The sequence below is a fragment of the Brachycentrus maculatus genome, unplaced genomic scaffold, assembly GCF_059751285.1.
Source record: "Brachycentrus maculatus isolate JH-2025_06_01 unplaced genomic scaffold, ASM5975128v1 h1tg000475l, whole genome shotgun sequence".
NCBI lineage: Eukaryota > Metazoa > Arthropoda > Insecta > Trichoptera > Brachycentridae > Brachycentrus > Brachycentrus maculatus.
In genome coordinates this window covers 710,929-733,823 of record NW_028281222.1, presented here as the reverse complement: position 1 = coordinate 733,823, position 22,895 = coordinate 710,929, and the positions used below count along the sequence as shown (strand labels likewise).

The 22,895-nt window shown below is 32.3% G+C and overlaps 1 protein-coding gene across 1 annotated transcript in view; it reads right to left on the bottom strand.

The window, feature by feature from the left end:
- RyR (Ryanodine receptor) overlaps window positions 1–22,895 on the bottom strand; it is a 240,618-nt gene that overhangs the window by 194,112 nt on the left and 23,611 nt on the right. The window contains exons 3-9 of the mRNA XM_088272014.1: window positions 20,447–20,672; window positions 14,908–15,057; window positions 13,596–13,649; window positions 10,809–10,823; window positions 4,375–4,452; window positions 1,098–1,216; window positions 98–167 (exon numbers count right to left, since the gene is read on the bottom strand). Of these exons, the coding sequence (XP_088128140.1) occupies window positions 98–167; window positions 1,098–1,216; window positions 4,375–4,452; window positions 10,809–10,823; window positions 13,596–13,649; window positions 14,908–15,057; window positions 20,447–20,500 (540 nt within the window). The 5' untranslated portion in view covers window positions 20,501–20,672. The remainder of the gene's footprint in view (window positions 1–97; window positions 168–1,097; window positions 1,217–4,374; window positions 4,453–10,808; window positions 10,824–13,595; window positions 13,650–14,907; window positions 15,058–20,446; window positions 20,673–22,895) is intronic.

Here is a 22,895-nt window from a genome sequence, read left to right as displayed (position 1 = left end):
GATTCTTTGCAATGACAGTGATGTAGCGTTACATTCTCTCTGCCTACCCCTGCGGAAAGCGGTGTGATGGTTAGTTAGTTTAGATTTGAATACTAACCAAGTATCTCTCGGTGGCAACGGATACTAGAATCAGATCATCTCCAACCCTCACTTTTTCACCCTCAGATCTGTAAAACAAGTATATTCATTTATTTATTTAATCAATTAACAAGCCTATGACAGGTCATAAGCTATGTAAATACCTAGAGATGTCAAAATATTATTTTTATTTAAAAAAAAATGTTCTTAAAATGTAAAAATTGTGATTTTAATAAATGTGTAAATAATAATAAAACCCTTATCCGCACCCCAATGGTGCACAGGGCACTGCATCATATAAATGCAGTGATCGTTAACACAAGATGGAAAGGTGATCAGCCCTCCGCTTCAGGTACCAGTCCAGGGTAGTATTGAATAAATATTAGAGTAAAAACCCTCCCTGGGAATCGAACCCAGGTCCTCCAGTGCAGTAGCTGAGCGTGCTGACCATTGCACTACGGAGACGGATTTTCTTGATACCTTGTCCGCCTCCGTAGTGTAATGGTCAGCACACTCGGCTACCGTTTTGGAGGTTCCGGAGGGTAAAATAAATATTAGTGATTTTTTTTTTACTGTAATATTTATTCAAAATCACCATGGACTGGTACCTGAAGCGGAGGGCTGATCACCTTTCCTTCATGCATAAACGATCAAGATAACACTGCGTTTATATGACGCAGTGCCCTATGCACCATTTGGGTGCGGATAAGGGTTTTATATATATTATATATTATATGATAATAGGGCACTCAATTAGAAATAGCACCTTTCTTAGCAACATCTTCGAAGGAAGAATCTTGGGAAAACGAACAAGAGGCCGCCCAAGAACTTCATACTTCCAGGATTTGAAGCGGCTCATGGACGTCTCCTCCTATTCGCAGCTCAAGAGGATGGCGACTGACAGAGACAAGTGGCTGACACTACAAGGCGCTGCCTTTAGAAGATGATGATGATATTATATGATTGACATAAAGAAAAATCAGTACAAAACTTAAATCTACAATGGTAATGATTTATACCTTTGTTTGCTGGCGGGGTGAACGGTCCACCAACACGCCTCTCCCTGTGAATGCTCTTGTAAGCCAACATCGAAGGCCAGTTTGTCATTGGAAGAGGATGTTGACAGGCAAGCCAAGTACTAGACAAAACATAAACAAATTACTGCACAATCGGTCGTTAGAGACTACAAACTGTATTTTGAGCCAATTTTTAAGACATTCCACTATGCCAAGTCAATGCGATAAGTCAATAGAATGTTCTTGAGAAAATATTTTCAAGAAATTTCATTGAATTACAAACTTTCTTACTTTTGGCTTAGTGGAATGGCGTACTGGCCTAGTGGAATGGCTTAGTAAAATGGCGTAGAGGAATGGTCCAGTAAAATTGCTTATTGGAACAGCACAGTAGAATGCCATAGAGGAATAGCTTTGTTTGACTTAGCGGAATGCCCCAGTAAAATTGTTTATTGGAACAGCACAGTAGAATGCCTTATAGGAATAGATTTGTTTGACATGGTGGAATGCCCCAGTAAAATCGCTTATTAGAACATCACAGTAGAATCCCTTAGTGGAATAACTTTGTTTGAATTAGCGGAACGCCCTAGTAAAATCGCTTATTGGAACAGCACAGTATAATGTCATAGAGGAATAGCTTTGTTTGACTTAGTGGAATGAATTAATGGAATGGCTTAGTGGACTGACATTTTTGCTAGTTGCCACAACTCGATACTTACCAACTTCATAAATATATCAAAGACATGTAAAAAAAACAATTCATTTTGAATATTTTAGCTACCCTTGCTATGCTAGCTTATTGCTAACATACATCATAATGCTAACATGAATGTTATATTACTTACATATATCAAAGTGATATTATTAATATCATATTAATAATATCATTATCATGTATGTTATAATATAGCTACTTCATAATGCTAACATTAATGTCATATTGCTGACATACACCATAATGCCAACATTAATGTTACATTGCTGACATACATCATAATGCTAACATTAAGGTTATATTGCTGACATACATCATAATGCTAACATTAATGTTACATTGCTGATATACATCATAATGTTAACATTAATGAAATATTGCTAACATACATCATAATGCTAACATTAATATTATATTACTTACATATATCAAAGTGGTATTATTAATATCATATTAATAATATCATTATCATGTATGTTATAATATACCTACTTCATAATGCTAACATTAATGTCATATTGCTGACATACACCATAATGCCAACATTAATGTTACATTGCTGACATACATCATAATGCTAACATTAAGGTTATATTGCTGACATACATCATAATGCTAACATTAATGTTACATTGCTGATATACATCATAATGTTAACATTAATGAAATATTGCTAACATACATCATAATGCTAACATTAATATTATATTACTTACATATATCAAAGTGGTATTATTAATATCATATTAATAATATCATTATCATGTATGTTATAATATACCTACTTCATAATGCTAACATTAATTTCATATTGCTCACATACACCATAATGCCTATATTAATGTTATATTGCTGACATACATCATAATGCCAACATTAATGTTATATTGATAACATACATCATAATGCTAACATTAATGTTACATTGCTGATATACATCATAATGTTAACATTAATGAAATATTGCTAACATACATCATAATGCCAACATTAATGTTATATTACTAGCACAAATCAAAATTATATTATTGATATCATATTAATAATATCATTATGATGTATGTTTATAATACAGGTACTTCATAATGCTAATATTAATGTCATATTGCTCACATACACCATAATGCCAACATTAATGTTACATTGCTGACATACATCATAATGCCAACATTAATGTTACATTGCTGACATACATCATAATGCTAACATTAATGTTACATTGCTGACATACATCATAATGCTAACATTAATGTTACATTGCTGACATACATCATAATGCCAACATTAATGTTACATTGCTGACATACATCATAATGCTAACATTAATGTTACATTGCTGACATACATCATAATGCTAACATTAATTTCACATTGCTAACATACTTCATAATGTTAACATTTGTGTCATATTGCTAATATACACCATAATGCCAACATATTGCTGACATACATCATAATGCTAACATCAATGTTACATTGCTGACATACATCATAATGCTAACATTAATGTCACATTGCTAACATACTTCATAATGTTAACATTTGTGTCATATTGCTAATATACACCATAATGCCAACATATTGCTGACATACATCATAATGCTAACATCAATGTTACATTGCTGACATACATCATAATGCTAACATTAATGTTACATTGCTGACATACATTATAATGCTAACATTAATGTTACATTGCTGACATACATCATAATGCTAACATTAATGTTACATTGCTGACATACATCATAATGCTAACATTAATGTCACATTGCTAACATACTTCATAATGTTAACATTTGTGTCATATTGCTAATATACACCATAATGCCAACATATTGCTGACATACATCATAATGCTAACATCAATGTTACATTGCTGACATACATCATAATGCTAACATTAATGTTACATTGCTGACATACATCATAATGCTAACATTAATGTCACATTGCTAACATACTTCATAATGTTAACATTTGTGTCATATTGCTAATATACACCATAATGCCAACATATTGCTGACATACATCATAATGCTAACATCAATGTTACATTGCTGACATACATCATAATGCTAACATTAATGTTACATTGCTGACATACATTATAATGCTAACATTAATGTTACATTGCTGACATACATCATAATGCTAACATTAATGTTACATTGCTGACATACATCATAATGCCAACATTAATGTCATATTGCTAATATACATCATTAATGTTATATTACTAGGATAAATCAAAATGATATTATTAATATCATATTAAAAATATCATTATGATCTATGTTATAATATAGGTACTTCATAATGCTAACATTAATGTCATATTGCTAACATACACCATAATGCCAACATTAATGTTACATTGCTGACATACATCATAATGCTAACATTAATGTCATATTGCTAACATACTTCATAATGTTAACATTAATGTCATATTGCTAACATACTTCATAATGTTAACATTAATGTCAAATTGCTAACACACATCATAATGCTGACAATTATATCACATAAGTTCGTATAAACACGGAAAAAATATTAATTCCTTACCATATCGCTGTTCTGGTGTCTCAAGAGGATAGCATTGCCATATAAAAGAGTTCGATGTCCGGAACCAGTACCCTTCCCCTGGAGAATGAATACGAAATTAGTTGAAACATTTGGATAAATATTCATGATATTCAGTTATCAAATGCTGCTTTGAAGCAAGCCCCATCGGCTTGCTTATAAAATATTATAAATGTATTATTTTTTTAAATCTCATCAAAGATGAAGAAGAATATGGAACATTTTGAGTGTGTCCACAAAATCTGGATTATCTCCAATTACAGGAGTTATTTTCATATTATTTTTTGACGTCTCATCAAAGATGAAGAAGAATATGGAAGTCTGGGTATTTACGGGGCTGACGACTGTCATAGGCTGGTTTAAGATATCACTTTACACACGTGTAACATTCACAAATTCTACCCATTATTGGCAACCACACTACTCAAATTCTTGGAAGTTCTATATATATATATATATGAACCAATTTTTTTAAACATTGTTCTTGAATCACTAGAACTTCACTAGAGACATCTATTGGTGAGATGAAAAGAAGCTTTTTACTAAGCAAAAACTCTTATATTAGTATGTGAGGTCCGAATCCTGGATTATAATCACACACATGAGAAATGCCAAAAAATACCATTTTCATTTTTATTATTTAAGCTTAAAATTTGACCAGATAATGATAAAATGTTGTAAATTATAGCCACGTTTTCTTGACAGGACGAACACATCAAAGTCATCATCTCTCTCTTGGAGAAGCACGGAAGAGATCCAAAAGTCTTGTCAAAAGTCAAATTCTTGGAAGTTCTATATTTATATTTGTACCAATTTTTTGAAACTTTGTTCTTGAATCACTAGAACTTCATTAGAGACATCTATTAGTGAGATGAAAAGAAGCTTTTTACTGAGCAGAAACTCTTTTATTAGTATGATGATCACTTTATACACTTGTGTAACGTTCACAATTCAGCGTATTATAGATCATCCATCCAGCATTCATTTTTTAAAGATTTTTGGATTGTTTTTATGTGGTACATGGTTTTAATTTATAGAAGGTTAATGAATTTATTCTTAGTCATATTGCTCACTCCTTTCAACAACGTCATACATCAAAAAAATTGATTTTTCAGGAGATCGTTTTTAAAGTTTAAAAATATAATAAAATGTATTAAAATAAACATCAAGCCACTTATTGAACTTTTTACTGTGCAACAGATCTTTTTAGGTGAAACCTGAATGTTTTTTCTGCATTTGAAAAATATTTAGTATATATTATTTCGAGAAATAAAAATACTTTGTTTTTTGATCCACTCACATTTTTATTAACCAACTAGTTTCGATAACAACCTGTTGCCCTCTTCAGGGTTTATTTTATGGCAATATTCAAAACATAATATTTAGTATATTTAAAAAAATAATTAAACAATACCTTTTCTTCAAAATGCAAAAACAATACTTTCTGCCCTGTAGCGGGTAAATATTAAGTTAAAAATATGCCGCTTTTGCTGGGATATAGTACATTTTTTGGGCATTCTGAAAACATGCACACCAGAAAATTGACGATTTTTGATATATGACGTTGTTGAAAGGAGTGAACGATATGTGAACTAGGCAATCGCCATGTATCTTCCTCGAAAGACATCTAGAGGAAGACCAAAGACTTCGTGGATGCTGCAGAAAGATAACATGATACGAAGACATGGCCTAGGTGACGTTGTCCATGACAGAAGGACCTACAACCTGAGGACGAGGAGAGCTGATCCCAACAGTCTACAAAGACGATAAATTAGGATGGAGCCAGGAAGGAGATGAAAAAGTTAAGAAGTGATTTTATAGGATCTATTCTACTAAATTACAATTAAAGATCAATTTTAAACATAAAAATAACGTTTTCCTTCAATTTTCATGCATATTTGATCAATCATACAAAGTGTGTAATGATTTTATTTTGATTTTTAGTATATGTATCGCATATTTGATTTTTTTATTATTAAATTTTGGTCAGAATCTAAAAAAAGTGCAAGCAAACTTTTAAAATGACGTTTTTTGAACGAGCGAAGGCACAGAAAAAGCGCATAAATCACTTTTTTTTCAAAATTTTTGCGGTTGGAAACTTCGATAAACATAACGAATCGGGTTGCGTTTACATCGATTTCAAGCACATGGAATGCGTAATTTACTATAAAAAATATAGTTTTAAATTAATACAAGGGTTGAGGACATGGTAAATCTCATTTGATTGAATTTACGTTAGAATTACAAACATTCTAATATATTTATCTCCAGTAGTTCGGTAATTTATCAGTTATTTGTAACTAATCCCGTTATTTAATTGGTTATTTATAACTATTAATCTAGTTACTTAAGTAGTTATTTATAACAGTTAATCTGGTTTCTTAAACAGTTATTCATAACGGTTAAATCCGGTTACTAAATCGGTTATTTAAAACAGTTGAACCGGTTACTTTATAAGTTATTTATAACTATTAATCCGGTTACTTAATCGGTTGTTTATAACTATTTAACCTGTTAATTATTCAGTTATTTATAGCTATTAATGGCTTTATTAAGTTATTAGATATTCAAGTGTGAAATTCAAACGTAAAATCCATTAAAAAGAGATTTTTTAAATGTTCAATCCTTTCAAAATTTTAAACAAATAAGCTCTGCTTCAGGCAATTTATCCTACACATCCGATATATATGCAGTCTAGTCTCCTATGAAACCGTTTGAAGCCGGATTTACCGAGGTATTTTTTGTCTAATTCAAACCCAACTCCATCAGAGTTGACCCGAATACAGTTCTAACATACACATAACGCTTGTATGTGGAGGTTGTGTTTGTTACACCTCTTTTAGGAGAGACACCTCTTTTGGATATACAATACAAACATGTAAGTATATGTTCGTATCTCAACTCTAATGCCGTTGGGAAAACTTATGCTCAAAGATTAAATTTACATTGCTGAAAAAATCATAAAAATGAAGTATTGCAAGCAAGTCAAACGGAATTTCAAATCGGAAACGTCAAAACGAAAATGTAAAAAGTTGAAAACTCGTAAAACGAAAACGTCCAATGACAAAATGAAGGAAAATAACGAAAACGTCAAATGTCAAAATGAAAAAAAAACGAAAATGTCAAATATCAAAATGAAAATGTCAAATGTCAAAATGAAAATGTCAAATATCAAATGATAATGTGAAATGACAAAATGAAAATGTCAAATGTCCAAATGAAAATGTCAAATGTCAAAGATCAAAACGAAAACGTAAAATATCAAAATGAAAAAAAAAACGAAAATGTCAAATGTAAAATGAAAATGTCAAATGTCAAAATGAAAACGTCAAATGTCAAAATGAAAATTTCAAATGGAAAAATGAAAAACGAAAACGTCAAAAGGTAAAATTAAAACGAAAACGTCGAATGTCAAAACAAAAAAATAAAAACGAAAACGTTAAATCTCTTGAAAATAGGGCGTCTCTTGCTGGCCACAGGGCGAATTTGAACACAATGTTTTGTTTTATTTTAGTGTTAGTCGAGTGATGAGTTAGAACACAAAGACAAGACAAGAACAAACAAAATGTTAGACATATACGTTATTGTTAAAAAAAACAGTTCCATAAAAAAATTATTGATTTTTTTGTCTAAACTAATCTCGTTTTAGTTTAGTATCATCCCTCTACGTTAGTGATTTGAATTTTTGTGTATACATGTTTTTTTGCAACCTAACCCAGCCTAACGTGACTTAACCTAGCCTTTCATATTTTTTATTCAAATTTTATTTTTATTTTATTTTATTGAAGTTTTACTTTCTTTTCTGTACTTCTCAAATACGGTGTTTGAAAATGATGCGAAAAGCATTGAAACACGTGTCAGAATAGATTATAAGAAAAAGTAGTAATAACCAAGTAAAATTTAAATTAAAAATTGATAGATTTTACTATAAGGTGACTGCCAAGTCAGATAATGGAAAAAGCCTTACATCACTAAAGTACTATGGGAAATAATTTATTTTTTTACGAAAATGTTGATAAAATTAGTATATAACCACTCACCGAGTGATGACCAGTGATGACCACTCATCGGTGAGTGGTTATATACTAATTTTATTAACATTTTTGTGAAAAAATAAATAAGTAAAAATGACTAACCACAAATGCTTTAAATATTAAACTAACTAACTAACTAACTAACCATCACGCTGCTTCCCCGCAGGGGTAGGCAGAGAGAATAGAGCGCCACACCACTCTGTCCTTGCAAACATTCTTCGCCTCTTCCACGTTCATGCATCTCCTCATACATACCCGCCGATTGTTACGACTCCTAACCTGACCACTTTCAAGTATTTGGCATACCTGATCGTGCCATGTTTTTCTCGGTCTTCCTCTGCTTCTTTTCCCGCTAACATTCGCCTCATAAATTTGTTTTACCGTTCTTTCCTCACTCATTCGTTCTACATGTCCAAACCATCTCAACACACCTTTCTTTTAATTGTAATTTTATCGATAATGCTTATCTCAGCTTTGCATTCCTTCCTTATTTCACTATTCGCACATCTATCATACATCGTTTTGTTACACATTCTTCTGAGAGATCGCATTTCGACTGCATTCAGTCTACTTTCATCCTTCTTTTGCCAACTCCATGTTTCACTTCCATACATTAGAGTTGGAACCAGGACTCCGTTGTGCACTGCCAGTTTAGCTTCCGCTGATAGGTTTTTATTTGCTATAACTGATTTCAGTGCACCATTCACCTTGTTCCCAGCATTCACTCTCCTTTCCATGTCTTTAAATATTAATAATATTGAAAATACTATAGAAAGGTCATCTTGGGTAATTCCATTATTTTTCTAATAAATAAGCTAAATTTGATAATCGACGTATTTTTATGTACGTAAAGCTAGTGCCTGGAAGATATAAATTCATATAATAATGTTTTGAAGTCAAATTGAACAATATCTCAAAAAAAATGTATTATTATTGATATACGGTCTATCACTTAGTTCTTCTTCCAAAGAAAGAACACTTTCCATTCCTCGCCATAAAACATAACTTCAGCAACTCCTTCCCTGTCCAAGCGGCCAGACTATGGAATGAATTACCTCTCCGCGTAATAAAGCTGGGGATCTGTAGATCCCTAGCTATCGTACGTAATATATTTAAATTTATAGCTAAAACTATATGTAAATTACAATACAATATGTTAGTAAAGAGTTAGTAAAGGTGTAGGTGCCAGTTTAATTTGAGAGCTGCCTAAAATAACGGTTATTTTAGTATAAAATAACCTATTAAAATAACTGTTACAAATAACAGCTACAAATAACGTATCAACCCCTCCCCGGTAGCACGTCAAAATGATGAAAATTAAAAAGTTTTGATATTATGATGTGTTTATTACAGATAATATCGTGAGCTTACCAAATACTTTTTACATGAACTCATTTGAATAATGATAATAATGGTCAATTTATAAAGAAACGTTTTCGTGAAAAATGACTTAAAGTGCGGTTTACAATTTTAGTATTTTACGCTTTTAAAATCAGATAGTTGTTTCTCCTTCTTCTCTTCTAACCCTTATATGCACCCGATGGTGCATAGGGCACTGCATCATATAATAGCATTGTTATCTTGATCGTTAACACATGAAGGAAAGGTGATCAGCCCTCCGCTTTAGGTACCAGTCCAGCATAATACTGAATAAGTATCAGAGTGAAAAATCACTTATATTTATTTGACCCCCCCCCTTGGGAATCGAACCCGGGATCTCCAGCACTGTATCCAGATGCGGTCAATGTAAACGGTTAAAAAATATTTTATATGGTAACCATCGACAAGAGATATAGAATAAGCTCTCTAAAACTCCACGAATTTCTGAAATTATATAATTACTCCAATTTTCAAATTTAAGATTTTAAATCATTTTACTAATTTTATATAATTATTTTTTGTCATCTCAACATAGATGAAGAAGAATATGGAAGTCTGGACATTTATGGGGCTTACAACCGTCAAAGGCTGGTTTAAGTGATCACTTTACACGTGTAACATTCACCAATTCTACCCATGATTGACAACCACACTACTCAAATTCTTGGAACTTCTATATATATGATCCAATTTCGAAACATTGTGCTTGAATCATTAAAATTTCACTAGAGGCATCTATCGGTGAGATTCATCTCTCCTTCATTTTATATGGTTTCAAGTAACGTTTCAACAAATTTCAAGTAAAGTTTCTTGGCTTCTCTCAAATTGAACTGGCAAATACATTAATTTTAATTGCATTTTATGTATGTCGTTTATATTTTCGGAATTAATTGTGAAGTATATTTTTGGACTTGCGTTGGGACATGTTATATTTCCAGGATAACTGAAGCAATAATGACAACAAAAATTGTTTCCAAAAATAGATTTTTTTCAAATACTTACTAAATTCCCTTCACCCTGTAAAATAAATTTTGAAAAATATATTTAAGTTATTTATTATATTATATATATATATATATTTAGAAAAATTATTTATTATAAAAAGATCGAAATTTCATGGGTTTATTCAATATTTAAAGCGAATGCCCAAATTTAGACATGTGTTGATACAAGTAACGTTTTAAAATAACGGTTATTTTGAGCCAATATCCGTTTTTAAAACAGAAATTGAGATAATCTGTAATATACGAAGAAATTACGCATTTTTCAGAGATATTACACCGACTGTTTAAAACGCGTGGCATAATTACTCGAAAAATAGTGTTAACTTGCTTATGACAGCGAGAAATGAAGAATTATCAGTTATTAAAAAAAACTAAAACGTTATTTTTAAAAACCTAGTAAATAACAGTTGAAATAACAGTATTGTCAAAATGTGGTTATCTTAATAACCGATTAGTTAATCGAATGCTAATGATCGATTGTTTATTTATTCATTCTTCTTGAAACCCTTATCCGCACCCCAATAGTGCATAGGGCACTGCATCAAATAAACGTAGTGTTATCTCAATCGTTTACACATGAAGGGAAGGCGATCAGCCCTCCGCTTCAGGTAGCAGTCCAGGGTAGCATTGAATAAATATTAGACTGAATAAGTCACTTATATTTATTTGACCCCCCTCCGCGGGAATTGAACCCGGGACCTCCACTACGGTAGCCGAGAGTGCTGACCATTACACTACGAAGGCGGACACAATTATGGTATTACAAAATTATCTTTATTTATTCATTTCTTTGATTATTTCTTAACATAATATTTTTTTAATATGACAAATATGTTTTAAAATTAAAAATGAATTTTTAACCTGTTTTGCAAATTGTAATTAAATTTAGGTTTTAATACATTTTTAAAATGTTAATAATTTAAGGTAAATAAAAAAAAATCAACCAAAACCTCAAATGGTGCGTAAGGCACTGCATTGGATTAATGCAAAATTATACTGAACGTTAATTACGCGAAAGCAAGGTCAGTCCTACGCTTCAAATGCCAATTCAGGGTAACATTTCGAGAATAAAAAAATACTTATTTTTATTGCACTTTTTACAAGTTACCATGTTCATCATATTATCGTCACGGGAAACGTGAATTGATGTGAGGTGTATATAACAATTTTTTAAGATATCTAAAACATATGGAAGTTAACGTTTTAACTACGTATGTAAAATATTGGTTATTTATTGATTTTTTTTATAAAATTAATTTGTTGATAATTCTGATCGATAACCGGTTTTAAAAGCCAAAGTTCTTAGAAACAAAAGTTAAGAATCAAGATCCAAGTTGTCTACACCACAAAGTTAAAACGTTAACTATATGCTGGATTCCCAGAAGATCGAAAAATAAGTCGTGATTTAAAAAAATAGGTTTTTTTAAATAAATATTTTTATAAACACGACATCTATGGAAATATTAACTATTTCTAAAGTTTTAAAAATAGGCTGTTGTATGCTTAAGTGAAATAGTTATCAATAATTTATATATGTTATTTTTAATATTCCCTTACATTAATTCATGTTTCCAATGATGATATGTAATATGACATAAAAAAGCAAAAGTTTATAACGTCAATAACGCTTACAAATAACTCTAATAACGTTTAAAATATCATATAACGTTTCAAAATATAAAAAATAACGTTTTTGATAACGTTTTAAAATAACCATTCGTTATTTTCTATTTTTTGTTCATCCGTTGACACAGAAGCCACTGCATCGGATTGATGCAATGTAATATTGATTGAAAATAACAAGATTGGAAAATTAACTGTTCACGTGTCAGCCTTCAATGATCATTTTAAATCGCATTTTTTGTATTAATCGGGAATCGAACCCAGGGTAAAATTGACTGTAACAGAACATGGTAACCACTGCATTATTAAAATGAAAATAAGAAATTAATTGTAAAAAGAATGTATTAAAAATTAAACGTTCTAAAAATACTGAAAAAAATTGTTTTCTTCTTTGATTTATTTATTTAATATATTTTTTATGTAACAAAAAGTGTATTTGTGTATTTTTGTATTATTTCTAAATACTGTTACAAATTGTTACAAACGAAATTTTAGACACAGACACAATAAGACGGACATGATACTATGTATAGTATGAGGAAAATATATAATAAATTCGCCTTATAGCCTTTAAAATAAATAAATATATATTGAAAAATAGTTACATATAAAAATATATACAAAATAAGAAATTAGAAAATAAAATAAAAAAGAATCGTTATTTTTAACCTATTATCAGTAACATGTTATTTAACCTGTTATAAATAATAGGTTATTAAACATGTTATAAGTAACACGTTATTTAACCTGTTATAAATAATAAGTTATTTAACCTGTTTTAAGTAACAAGTTATTTAAACTGTTACGAATGAATAAGTTATTTAGATGGGAATATGAATAAGTATTTACAGAGTTCACGACCTACCATTGGTTGGTTCGAGTGATCACTTCATATACCGTGTAACATAACATGATCATTTAAGCGTATCAATGGCATGACCAAAGCCCTGTAAATACCCAGACTTCCTTATTCCCAGAGCGATAACTTCTTCATCTATATTGAGACATCAATGATATCTCAATAAATAAATAAAAACCCTCTGTGGGATTGAATCTAGCATTAAGATATATAAAAAAATCAATAGAATTCATAGTATTAATTTTAATGCATATTTAGTGAAATTATGAGAAAAAAATATTAATTTATAGAAATTTTACTTACAGTTTCGGATCCGGCTGCTGTCACGAGTTCTTGCAATGCTCGAACTGAGAGCGCCTGAAAGAGAAATACATTTTATACCAATCTTTATATTTGTTTTACAAAAAATTCAAACGAAAGATGCTTTTTCATCGTCTTGCTAAGTGCGTCTTCTCAGGAATTAAGGGGTGTTGATGATGTTGAAGACGGCGAAGATTTAAAAGAAGGGTAAACAGAAGACGCTGATTATGAAGGAGAAAATGATCACGACGAAGAAGTAGAAGAAAGAGGAAAGGAAGACGATAAACACAATGATGACAGAGATATAGAATAGGAGATAGAAAAGGGAAACGATGACCACGATGAAGGCTAAGAATTAGTGGAAGAAAGAGAAAAAGGAAGACAGTAACCACGATGACGACGAATAAGTGGTATAAAAAGGAGAAAGGGAAGACGATGAGAGTGATGGTGACAAAAAAGTAGAAGAAGAGAAAAAAGGAAGACCACGACTACGATGAAAACAGAGATAAAGACATAGAAGTAAAATAAAAGAAATGAAAGGAGACAATTTTAAGACTTTGTGTAATTTAACACGAAGGCATAGAGGAATAGAGCATATTCAATAAATGATTTTCTTCAAGAATTTTGGTACTTATTATTGCTTTTATAACAGACCTTTATGAGACCTATTTAAGACCGATCACCTCCATATAAAGGTCATGTTAACATTAAAAAAGGTGGCTGCTATAGTGAAGTTTATGAATATGAGGTTTATAGGTAGGCTTGCCAGACATCCAGAGGTTTCAGACGAAATCCCGGTGTTATAATCGAATTCAATTTCTTCACATCCCGGTAAAAATTAAATTAAATTATAGATGACAAAAATGTCTAAAAACAATTAAATGTAAAAAGGATTATTTAGGATATTTTTTGTCATTTATTTCACTATACTGTACGCTGCAGCGTGCTACCAGAATACTACCAGCGCGCTGGTAGCATTCTGGTGTCCCGGTAGAACATTTTAGAAATCTGGCAAGCCTACTTATCGGTATATTTAATATTCCTTATTACGATGTCTACAAAAGATAACAAAATAACAAAGATACCAAAAAAAATCATGGATGCTGCAAAGAGAGAACATGGTTCGAAGACATGGCCTAGGTGACGTTGTCTAGGACAGAAGGACTTACAACCTGAGGACGAGGAGAGCTGACCCCAGCAGTCTACAAAAACGATAAGTTGGGATGTAGCAGGAAGAAGAATGTCTACAAAAGATAGAAAAGGAAGACTTTGACCACGATGAAGACGAAGAAACAGTATTAGAGAAAGATATTACCTGCTCGATGACAAAGACGCACTGTGACAGATCTGGTGGCACGTTCTTATCTGCGATATTCTCCAGGAAGCAATGCCGGTTGCCGAAGCCCTCCGCCGCCAGGCAGACCCTCTCTCCCGTGGCGGTGCAAGACAGACAGACCATGTCTTCCTGTAATGTGATGAGGCAGAATTAGCAGGTGGTACTGAAGATATAATGCAGAGGAAGGCAGTCCATGTTTTACTGCAAGGTGAAGAGGCAGAGTTACCAGGTTGAATGGAACATACAATGCAAATTAAGGCAGACCATGTCTTACTGCAAGGTAATAAGGCAGAATTAGAAGGTAGAATAAAGCATACAATGCAGACGCAGGCAGACCATGTTTTACTGCAAGGTTATGAGGCTGAGTTACCAGGTTTAATGAAATATGCAACACAGATGTCTACTGCACGGTGACGAAACAGAGTTAGCAGATGTAATGAAATATATAATGCGGATACAGGTAGACCATATCTTATTGCAAGGTGACAAGGCAGTGGTATCAGGTGGAATGAAATATGTAGCACAGATGTCTACTGCAAGATGATGAGGCAGAGTTAGAAGGTGGCATCAAATATATAATACTGACGCATTCAGACCATGTCTTACTGCAAGGTGACAAGGCAGTGCTAGCAGGTTGAATGAAACATACAATCCAGAGGAAGGCAGACCATGTCAACTGCAAGTTAACGAGGTTGTGTTACCAGGTTGAATGAAATATGCAATACAGACTCAGGCAGACCATGTTTACTGCAAGGTTACGAGGCAGTGTCAGTTGGTACAATGAAATATGCAATACAGACGAAGGCAGACCATGTCGTACAGCAAGGTGGCGAGACAGAGTTAGCAGGTGGTATGAAATATGCATTACAAACGAAGGCAAATCATTTACAACATTTTGAATGTGTCAAAATACTTGTTCACAAAATCTGGATTATCTCCAATTACAGGAGTTATTTTCATATTATTTTTTGACATCTCATCAAAGATAAAGAAGAATATGGAAGTCTGGGCATTTACGGGGCTGACGACCGTCATAGGCTGGTTTAAGTGATCACTTTACCCAGAAATAAATGCCCAGACTTCCATATTCTTCTTTATCTTTGATGAGATGTCAAAAAATAATAAGGCAAATCATGTTTTGCTACTAGGTGACGATGCAGTATTAGCAGGTGGGACGAAACATACAATGCAAAGGAAGGCAGATTATGTCTTACTGCAATGTGACGAGGCAGTGTTACTAGGTTGAATGAATGAATATGAACACAGACGAAGACAATAACGTCTTACTGTAAAGTGACTAGGCAGAGTTAGTAGGTTGAATGAAACACACAATACAAATGAAGTCAGACTATGTTTTTCTACATGGTGATGAGGCAGTGTTAGTTATCAAATGAATGTTATCTCAATCGAGACGAGGCAAATGCAACAAAAAAATGTGTTTTATAATAGGCAGAATGGTGAACGTTACACAAGTGTATAAAGTGATCGCTTAAGCCAGCAAAATGCCAGGCCGTAGGCCTTGAAATGCTAAGACTTCCATCTCCTTTGTATAAAACAATAAAATAGATGGTTTCGACCCAGATGAGCCACTTTGATATGCTATATACATATCTTAAAAATGGTATTTTTATCTATTATTCGAAATAAACAAATTAGTTCAGAAAGATATCAGGTATTCCTAAAGTATCATTTTTCACCCATTGAAAATAATTCCAGCGCTACTCAAACCTCTTTTTAATTTAAAAAAAAATTGGGCTGACGTAACAACCGTCGATTTAAAAATAATAATAAAAATTAATGTAAATTTTCATACAGGAGTGAATGGATTGTTGTGCAGGTTTAGTGGTGTCTTGTTTAGAAAATTTGACAAGAAGAAAAGACCAATAAAGGAGCTATGTGACAAATATTGATTGATATGAGATATTGAATCCATTGTGCCTATTGTATTGTGTTAAGGGATAAACCTTATTCATTTATTATAAACTATACACATTTTCTATCATATTTTTTTTTAAACCCTTATCGCACCCCAATGGTGCATAGGGCACTGAGTCATATAAACGCAGGGTTATCTTGATCGTTTACACACGAAGGAAAGGTGATCAGCCCTCCGCTTCAGGTACCAGTCCAGGGTAATATTAAATAAATATTACAGTGAAAAAAATCGCTTATATTTATTTTACCCCCCCCCTGGGAATCGAACCCAGGACCTCCAGAACGGTAGCCGAGCGTGCTGACCATTACACTACGGAGGTGGACATGTATTCGTGTATTTTAAATGCTTTAAATATATATATTTTTTAAAGTCGAAACGTTTCGGAAGCGGTGGTCTCCCGCGTGGGTTTTTGGCACCGATTCAAACATCCACATTGTATTATGAGCCGGCTTCAACAATACATAATCGGGTGCTTTGTCTAGCTGATACGTATACTAGTGTCTTTTCGTCTTCGCATTGTACACATTCCGCAGACAATGCCTGTATAGTGTATTATGGTGCATACATTATCATCAGCTCGTCATTATCTATGGTCTACTTACTTATTTAGTAATTATTATACCAGCATCGGGCGGTATTGTATATGGATCACCTCAAGACCACTCACCAAAAAATGAAAATACGACCTCAGTAAAAGTGCCTTAGTTTTCCAGATATTTCCACTTTTATGAATTTTCCGAAAATCTACCCTTAGATCAGTTTTTGAGTATCACTTCTTCAAATTTTTATATTTTAGGATTCTAATTTAATTACAACATTTTGAGTGTGTCCAAATACTTGTTCACAAAATCTGGATTATCTCCAATTACAGGAGTTATTTTCATATTATTTTTACATCTCATCAAAGATGAAGAAGAATATGGAAGTCTGGGCATTTACGGGGCTTACGACCATAAGAGTTTCTGCTTAATAAAAAGCTTCTTTACATCTCACCAATAGATGTCTCTAGTGAAGTTCTAGTGATTCATGAACAAGGTTTCTAAATATAGAACTTCCAAGAATTTGAGTAGTGTGGTTGTCAATAATGGGTAGAATTGGTGAATGTTACACGTGTGTAAAGTGATCACTCAAACCTGCCTATGACGGTCGTAAGCCCCGTAAATGCCCAGACTTCTTCATCTTTGATGAGATGTCAAAAAATAATATTCTAATTTAAGTTTCACAATAAGACACAATAAAATTTAATTAACAATAGCCATTTTTCACTTCACTAAACCAAAACAATTGTTTACATCGGAATTCTTAATAAATAAAATAATTATAAAATTAGCTAATTATTTTTTGACATCTCATCGAAGATGAAGAAGAATATGGAAGTCTGGGCATTTACGGGGCTGACGACCGTCATAGGCTGGATTAAGTGATCACTTTACACATGTGTAACATTCACCAATTCTACCCATTATTGACAACCACACTACTCAAATTCTTGGAAGTTCTATATATACGAACCCCGTAAATGCCCAGACTTCCATATTCTTCTTCATCTTTGATGAGATGTCAAAAAATAATATGAAAATAACTCCTGTAATTGGAGATAATCCAGATTTTGTGAATAAGTATTTGGACACACTCAAAATGTTGTAAAAAATAAATTAGCTAATTTTGGATTAAAAAAACCATATCTTTTTTTCCAAATTAAAACAAAGAAAAATATTTTACTATTTTAAAAATTAAATAAATTGAACGACTTTTTAAAATAACTTGCCAGGTTAGCGCCATATAGTTTTTTTCCAGTCAAAGTTACCTAAAGATTTATTTTAAAATCATTGATCGGGCATCAAAATATTTTTTTCCGCCAAGGCAAGCCAATATTAGTAATAGTTTGGACTGTAATTAATAGAATACTTATTCAGTATTATGAAACCAATATTAGAATCCTAAAATCGCTCAATCCTTTCAAGAACGTCATAAATCAAAAAACATGATTTTTCAGCAGAACGTTTTTAAAGTTTAAAAATATAATACAATGTATTAAAAATAAATATCAAGCCACTTGTCTAGCCACCAAATAGTAAGGGTCTAAAATTATAATCAAAGTGTACTGGAATTGCAAATAGTCGACCTCTTGAGGAGAATGGAACCATCCAGACTCCCCCACATTGTACTGTACGGCCAACCCCAAGGTAGATGATCGACAGCTGGGAATCGACATCGCAGGAGGCTAGTCCCTCTTAAAAACAGACCACAAGGCCTACACCAAGAAGAAGAAGTCGAGGGATCTTGCATCCCTTATGTAACAGCAACCATATCGCTCACTCCTTTCAAGAACGTCATAAATCCAAAAACTTGATTTTTCAGGAGAACGTTTTTAAGGTTTAAAAATACGACACAATGTATTAAAAATAAATATCAAGCCACTTATTGAACTTTTTACTGTGCAACAGATCTTTTTAGGTAAAACCTGAAGGTTTTTTCTCCATTTGAAAAATATTAAGTATATTTAAAAACAATGGTCAAACAAGACTTTTTCTTCAAAATGCAAAAACAACACTTTCTGCCCTGTAGCGGGTAAATATTAAGTTAAAAATATGCCTCTTTTGCTGGGATATAGTATATTTTTTGGGCATTCAGAAAACATGCACAACTGAAAATTGACGATTTTTGATTTATGACGTTCTTGAAAGGAGCGAGCGAAATATGAAAAATTGAAAATGTGGCACTCAAAAAACTGATATAAGGCGTAGATGATCGGGAAATTCATAAAAGTGTGAATATCTGGAAAACTATGGCACTTTTACTGAGGTCATATTTTCATTTTATGGTGAGCCATGACCTAACTCTTCTCAAAAGGAATGGTACCTTGGATTATATTCATATGTTGACATGTCGACATGACGTTGAATATCACTCGTGAGAATGTGTCCATATATCTACAGCGTGTCCCATATTTCTTTTAAGGGGTGTTAAGTCACGTCATGACTCACCAAAAAATGAAAATATAACCTGCGTAAAAGTGCCTTAACTTTCGAGATATTTTCACTTTTATGAATTTTCCGAAAATCTACCACTTAGACCAGTTTTTTGAGTGCCACTTCCTAAAATTTTCATATGTTAAGATTCTAATTTTTGTTTCACAATAACACACAAAAATAATTTAATTTTAGATAAACATAGATATATATAAATTTAGATTTTTTTATGTAAACTAAAAAAGATCCCACAAAGGCATGGCCTGTGTGTGGGTATACATTTTATTTAAGGTTAGGTTAGATAACAAAAACGCACTGGCAAGAATACAATTAATATCAGAAAAATAATTAAAATTGCTAATATAAACTATAATCAACCTTAATATCTTATCAAATTTAATCATGTTTTACCACAAAGTAATGGAATATATTTTTTAAAATTCTTATAATACATATACATATAAAAATATACATTTATATATATATATATATATATATATATATATATATATATATATATATATATATATATATATATATATATATATATATATATATATATATTTTTTTTTTTTTTTTTACTATTTTTAAAAAAGCCCTAAAAGCTTACCGTTCGTAAGAATGAGACGTCATCTTGCTCCGAGCCTCCCTCTGCCTCCGCCATCTCGAAGCTTTATGTCACCAATTCAAACTTTGACACTGTGTTCAGAATTTTATAAAATATTGCAATAGACAATCACTTTTTTCGGACGCAAGAATTCATTTTGTCTATCGTTTAATTTTTTTAATTGCACTTTTTTTAGGAAGTTCCCCTCATGTCGTCGGATGAAGCGTCTCTGAAACAAACAAAAATACGATTAATTTTTTATGTCTCTCCATAGATGAAGAAGAATATGGAAGTCTGGGTGTTTGCAGGGCTTATGGCCCGTCGTAGGCTGATTGATGATATCGTAGTCGTACAGGAGAAAGTGACCAACTAATAAAAGGTAAAATGTTCAGGAGGGCCATTTAAGTCACTTTTGCTTGGCAACAAAATAAACATCAATGCAGTTAGTCATTTTTACCAAGTCAATATATTATACTTCCAAGTTTAAAATCCTTTGGGATGTTTTCAGGGCAATATTAAGCTAGTAAGATGTCAAATAGTCAATGATCACGTTTTTGTAAGAAATGCACTTGGTCACTTTCTCCTGTATGACTACGATATATAAACATATAAATACGTTAATTTCAAAATTCCTAAACATTATTAACATTTTTTTGCAGAGACCCACTAAGCCTTTTTGGAGTTCTTTATGCATACGGTTTTTTTTTTTTATCTTTTTAAACTTAATTTAAACACAAAAAATTGCCCTTGTTCAAAATTTTTGTTTGACTTCTAACCTCCGTCGTATATACATATATAAATCTTGATCGTTTACACATGAAGGAAAGGTGATCAGCCCTCCGCTTCAGGTACCAGTCCAGGGTAATATTGAATAAATATGACAGTGAAAAAAATCACTCCTATTTATTTTACCCCCCTTGGGAATCGAACCCGGGACCTCCAGAACGTTAGCCGAGCGTGCTGACCGTTACACTACGGAGGCTATTTTTAGTTGAAAATAAAACGTATTTTTAACTAAAAAAATAATAAAATCAAAGCGCTGACTCTCCAAAGGTCTAAAACATGTCGACTTACATATTTGAGAATTGAATTTATTGAGGACGTATTAAGTTCATTAGAAAGTGACTGTTAAATCTTGCAATATAATAAAAATGTGTTAAATCACTGTTCCGTTTTTTTTATGATTCTTAGCAAACGTACGACCCTTTTTGCGCTTTGCCAGCACTTAGTGATATTTTCAGAAAACTCAAGGCAATATTTGATTCCGATAATTCTCCGGCCATGGCCAATATGAAAATGAAATTTATGAAGGGATTTAAAGCAATCAAATGATTTTTGTGCTGTTTTACAACGTGAGGAACCACATAGTGCTTTCGTAGCAATACTATACGGCTGTCCAAATTTAAAACACAGTAAGGGACATGTTTTTGTAGTACGTTTTTTTTTGCATTTTTGGACTAAGTAGACTCTACTTAGTCCAAAAATGCAAAAAAAACGTACTACTAAAAAAATGTCCCTTACTGTGTTTTAAATTTGGACTGCCGTATTGTGGATATTATATTAAAAGGCTATATACATAATATGTTATTAATAAATAATACATAATAATAATGATAAACCCTTATCCGCACCCCAATGGTGCATAGGGCACTGCGTCATATAAACGCAGTGTTATCTTGACCGCTTACACATGAAGGAAAGGTGATCAGCCCTCTGCTTCAGGTACCAGTCCAGGGTAGTATTAAATAAATATGACAGTGAAAAAATCACTAATATATTTTTTATTTTATTATTTTATTATATCTTATTATTATACTTATTTTTTATTTTATTTAACTAACTAACCATCACGCCGCTTCCCCGCAGGGGTAGGCAGAGAGAATAGAGCGCCACACCACTCTGTCCTTGCAAACATTCTTCGCCTCTTCCACGTTCATGCATCTCCTCATACATACCCGCCGATTGTTACGACTCCTAACCTGACCACTTTCAAGTATTTGGCATACCTGATCGTGCCATGTTTTTCTCGGTCTTCCTCTGCTTCTTTTTCTTTTATTTTATTTTATCACTTATATTTATTTTACCCCCCTTGGGAATCGAACCCGGGACCTCCAGAACGGTAGCCGAGCGTGCCAAACATTACACTGCGGAGGCGGACTCAAATAATACATATTATGGATTTATTATTATTATATATTTTTTTTCTTTCACATTCATATTTTTTTATTATTTTTAATTTCATTTTATAAAAAAAATGTTGTAAAACATATATGGCTGACTAAGTATTGCACCCACCACTTAGTCAAGCCGGAATAAAGAGTTATTATTATTATTATTATTATATTAATAGGCGAAGAATGTTTGCAAGGACAGAGTGGTGTGGCGCTCTATTTTCTGCCTACCCCTGCGGAGAAGCGGCGTGATGGTTAGTTAGTTAGTTTTTTTTATTAAT